The 5512-nt window shown below is 36.3% G+C and overlaps 1 protein-coding gene across 4 annotated transcripts in view; it reads right to left on the bottom strand.

Moving 5' to 3' along the window:
* Positions 1-1051: 1051 nt before the first annotated feature.
* Positions 1052-5512, bottom strand: part of LOC124164305 (multifunctional procollagen lysine hydroxylase and glycosyltransferase LH3) — an 83426-nt gene continuing 78965 nt past the window's right edge. For all 4 annotated transcript variants that reach the window (XM_046541556.1, XM_046541555.1, XM_046541557.1 and 1 more), the window contains 2 exons: positions 5210-5338; positions 1052-2187 (listed from right to left, as the gene is read on the bottom strand). In XM_046541556.1, coding sequence (XP_046397512.1) covers positions 2032-2187; positions 5210-5338 — 285 coding nt within the window. In that variant the 3' untranslated portion in view covers positions 1052-2031. The remainder of the gene's footprint in view (positions 2188-5209; positions 5339-5512) is intronic.

Genomic DNA, 5512 nt, shown 5'->3' with positions numbered 1-5512 from the left:
AAACCACTCCATTATTAAAAAAGCATTCCAACTATTTTTCTCTCCCTAGCAGCAGCAGAGTGAAAGACAGTCCAGACCAGTGACATCAACATTAGCAGTGCCAGAACGCACTTTCCTCAACTTTTTTTATAAGAGAAATATTACTCTGTGTGTGTTTTTTATTACAAGTTTTTATTTACATTTTATTCATATTTTTTTTGTTTTGGTTACGAATGTACCTATACATAAGAAATTTTGTGGCAACAAAATGGGGAACATGCATGAAATTTGTTCATCATACTATAGTTAAGTCTCACTGCATAGACAATTTTCTCACGAGTCCAAACATATATGCCAAAACTCTCCTAGCATTCCACAAGCATCATTAAATGCTAATTAAAAGTGCTCGAATATCAATATAAGTCACGTGATCTAAAACATTAATGATGTTAGAAATGAGACAGGTTTGGTCTCATTATTTTTTTAATCTCATCATCCGTTGTCTCTCGTCCAATAGCCGAAAGCTATCAAGACATCTTCGGGTTCAGTAAGTTACTCACCTAGCATTTGTTCTCCAGAAACGGAGAATTGAAGCAGGTAGGATGAAAAAAGTCAGTGGGCAAGATAGGCTAGGGATGAAACGCGTTTCCATTGTTCTCATGCAACATGATATTTTCCTTAGAAGATAGTGATTTATGGACTGTGTGGTCTCAGAAATGAAAAAAATATCAGAGGCATGGAATGATGTAAGGCCGAGGGTGTTTTTTTAAAATCTGTGATGTAGTCACTTTTGACGTGGTTATTATCCTATGGCGTTGAGATTCTCTTGATGGTTGTTCAATGCCTTGGAAAGAGTCACACTACATGCATGCCGTATTTTGCCTAAAATGTTGCAGTCTCTTAATTTAAATTAATTGAATTAATTTAAATTTTGGATCCAGATCCAATGCCTTCGGCAAATTTGGATCCGAAGTAGGTATGCGGTGAAGGGTAATATTTGTAGATATTTGCATCCAAGGTATCCAATACGACCATCCCGAATTAGAATAATTAATATGTTTAAGGCCATTTTAAAAAAAATGAATAGCTTTATTGTCAGGCTATATTTAAGAAAACTAATTTAGTGACATATTAAATATTTCACATCATTACCATATTGCACTATACAGAGAATGTCTTGATATATGGATACAATAAGTACTTTCAAAGCTATCAAAAACAGGAGAAGAAGCACATACAGACATGAGTTTAGGTAGTGCAATCACATACATCATAGAGACGTGAGGTAATCACTAAGTTACATCAACTGAAGCTATAACAAAGAGCATATTCTTCAATGTAGAGTTCTTATAATGTGAAAATGGCTTTTAAACGACTATGTTAATGGTACTCTTTTAAAGCAGCAAAAAAACAAAAAAATAAGAATAATAAAAAATTTGGAAGATATTTAAGGCAAGACAGTTCAATTTTTGACACATCCTACCGAGGAGGGCAAGCTCATCATGATGATTATTGGAAAGAGCTATGGACTGTGTAATTTGAGAAGTTTCTTACATGCATTATTACTAGATTTTAATCGCTCTTTCCCCTTGTCTGTAGTAGATCTGATTATCTATGTTAGCAGGGATTAGAAGAGCTGACTAAATACAGAGCATAAATGCTTTTCCTAGAATGAATGCTCATTCTATGCATAAAAAGTACAACCTTGAAATACATTTTTGCAGGTGCAAAAATATATCATATTGCATTTGAACACAGTGGGCTTCATACAAAATCTTACAAAATATTAAACAACCAGTCTTACCACTTGATCAGGCATGCCAATGCTTAATATTTCTCACTGGTTTTATAGAATAGAGGAGATTGAAAACTTTGATATCACTTACTATTGCTATTCAGGATCATCCCCTTTCCAAATTACCAAGCCAAATAATACAACTTATTGACCTGTATCAGCATAGTTTCAAATACTCTGAGTGACTTTCAAATTTTAATAAATTTATCAAATTCTAAGTCATAATTAAGTAATCCAGCACAAGCAGTTAATATCACTTATGGATCCACAAATGATATCATGATATACCTAGTTCCTTTAGTGACAGGAAGCCCTTCATGGTAGTGTGTTAATCGTCCAGGATGCATCAGCATCCATCCAAGTTTAGTATCAACAACAGAACAGTTATACCGTAGGAAATTACAACCTCCTCCCTGTAAAAAATGATTAAAAAATCTTATTACATTTGCGACCAATTAAGTTGGTTGTCTACCATAAAAATCAGAAATGGCATTGGATTTCTTGGATGATGGGGCAGATTTAAAAAATCGAAGGGAAAATTTCCTCATTAAAAAAATTGAGGGACTAACTCAAAATAAGGTCCACAAAATTTGAGACCTCTGGGTCAACCTTGGATCCTTAGGACATGGCCTTTTATGGTGATGAGGGTTGAAAATCTAAAATGAATCTATAATGTTATATTCATTACCGATAGATTTTGCAAAATTATGGCAGAATTTTTGCCCATAGTGTATGAATAAGTCCATTGATTTTACAGCATGAATAGCTCAAAACACAGGCAATGGATTGAGAAAATAAACATGGGTCTTTATTTTATAAATTCTACCACAGTTGAAAGTAAAAAACTTGACGAACGAGACCATTGTAAACAGCAAAAAAGATACAATTAATAAATGAAAGCAATCAGTCACTATGAAAATGCAGCCAAAATAAAAACAGGAATTCCAAAAAGAAAAATAAGAGATTCGTGTTAGAAATTCCGGCAGGAGGTGGGACCTACGACATTCGGGATATGGGATGGGGAGAGAGAGAGGTGGGCGCTGCCTGGTTTTCTCGAACGACTTTGTCAGTGAATGGAAAGGAAAGAATGTCTCAAAAACCATCTTACCACCAGCCACCACGTGACTCATTAGGAAGGGTGGGAACCCCGGCTACCTTCTCGTGCAAAGGGATTATCCCCTTCCCATTCATACTCTACAAATACTCCAGAAATAATATACACACTCAGCAATACTCAAGTACTCTCAGCCTGAAAGGCCCCTACCACTGTTATAATTAAGTAATTCTACCACAGTTGAAAGTAAAAAACTTGATGAACGAGACCTTAGTAAACAGCAAAAAAGATACAATTAATTCTCTCAACTCTGCAATTCAAACAACTCTGCAATTTTTAATAATATTCCAGATGAAATTAAAGCCATCTCTTCACCTGCTTTGTTTAAATTGAAGATTAAAAATATCCAATTCAAAAGGTGCTATTACAGAGTCACTACTGAATACCTTGAAGACTCTCATAAAAACATATGATATTGTTTGAAGTATATTGTTTGGTCGGATGGGGGCCTTTCTCCACCTCCGTACGTGATTGATATCCACTTCCGAGTCTTCTGATCATGTGAATGGCCGTTAGCAAGCTTCCCTCTTTCGACCTGTGTGCGCCGTTTGTAAATAGCAGTACTTGATCAGAAGTTATGGCACGAAAACCTCCCTCTATTTTTCTTTCTTATTTTATCGGCCGATTCTTATGACGTTCATGAAAATCTGGCCCGCATCGAATGTGTTAAATAAATTCACGTGCTCAAGAATATTAATTTCAACAGGCAATAGGAGAGCATTGGTTGAGTGCTACACTGATCGGTGTCTCCAAAATAGGCAGTTGAAAACGTCAGAATTTTGCCAGATGTTAACCTTTTCCCTACTGTACACGTATACATATATACGTGTGGACGTTTACTGACCCGGGAGACGACGGGCGTACATATACGTGTGAGATTTTCCCGGCCAGGCGATCGAAAGCCGTATGTATACGTTTTCTAGCTCCCCCCCTTTTAGGATGGTCGTGGGTTTACGACGTCTTTGTCTCGGGACCCAACGTTTCGGGGTTTAGGATTAACCCTCGGGATCCGGGAGCAGGTACCCGGACCCTTCATCTTTTAGAACCCCTCTCAGCGGTACGGGATAGCAGTCATTCAATTATTTATACAGTCAATTTTCGAAATAAATATTCGTTCACTTCTCAAGAAATATACACTAAGAATTGAATTATTTGTCTTTTCAGCAGCGATTACAATTTTTAAACTAAATTCTACGACAAATATTAACTTATATCTCGAGTTATGTATAAACATCAACATGGAAATTGATGCTGTGTTAAATGCGTTAATAATGGCCTTAGAACTTCGTTTAAAATTTGACAATGCTCAGATAAAAATGAGGAATTCAATTCAAAGGCTGTAATATACGTGCAAGCAACAATAATCCATTCGCTAAATACATATAAGCAATACATAAGTTGACCGCGAACCAATGCCGCAGGTATGGTCGTAAACCCGGAAAGGAGGGAGCACAACTACTCTCGGAGTCCGAGATAATGCGAAGTCCCTGCGTGGAGGGGTCGAAAATGGTTCAGCGAGACCCTTCTTAACGAATGTCCTCCAAAAATACTCCGTACCACGAGAAAGAAGTCTCTTGGGGCTCAGTACAGCCGTCATGCTAAGACGAAAACTCTGCCGTCTCGAAAGGGTTAAGGGAAAGAGTCACACTTCGTAATTTTCCAGACATTTTTATTTCCCGACTTCAGCACTTCATGCCATTTTTGAGTGACCGAACGAATACAATGCTAGGAGGACCTTATACACTGCTACACTATAAAGAAAATGGAGAGCCCTCAACCCTCATTCCCCAAAAAACTTGACCTCCCCCTCAGTCGCAAAGATATTTGAAATATATATTAGAAACTGCAGACCCAGTCACTCTCAGAAGAAAAATGAGTAGAATTGGCTTTGAAGTAATGAAACTTGTCATATGAATCAATGTGGGCATTTCTCATCAAATTAGCCAAGTTTAATTGTTTTCCCAAATATAATTACCGTTCTAAAAGCCTAATTTATTAATATATTATTTATCTATAGCATAATTATATCATGTAGCAAACAGAAGCCAAAAAGAGAAATATTATAATCAGGGATGGGATAGCAGCAAACTTGCAACCATAATATGTATTTGTCTGAATATAGTCCCCCCTTCTTTTCCAAAAATTCCCGTGGTAAAAGTAAAGGGGGGACTAGTATATTCAAACCCATTTTTTAAATTCTTTCCTGAAGCGCAGGGGCCTCAAAATTAGGGGGGGGGGACCATATTCAGAGAAATACGGTAATTCAACATCACAGTGGGGCATAAAAATGCAATGTGAAATTTAATTATCAAAGAGCTCACCTCATAATCCACCTTTGCTGTGTTTAGGGCAATGTTTATGGTATATGTTGATGAGTCATGATGTGGCCGTAAGAATGGCTGCTCATCTGGTTTATATCTAACCACAAAATTCATGAGTGATCTAGGAGGCTGAAAAAAAGTTACATGTAAATAATCTCATTAATAATCAACATAATTCAAGCACGTTTAGCTTTAAATTAGTAATAAAATTGAGCTTTCCATTAAAATTAAGTAATAGCTGAGACAAAACATTTATAAAATTTGAAATATATACATACACAATTTTATTCATAATCATTTTTA

Source organism: Ischnura elegans, chromosome 8 (assembly GCF_921293095.1).
Source record: "Ischnura elegans chromosome 8, ioIscEleg1.1, whole genome shotgun sequence".
Lineage (NCBI taxonomy): Eukaryota > Metazoa > Arthropoda > Insecta > Odonata > Coenagrionidae > Ischnura > Ischnura elegans.
Note: the sequence above shows the minus strand (reverse complement) of the source record. Positions and strands in the feature narration are given on the sequence as shown.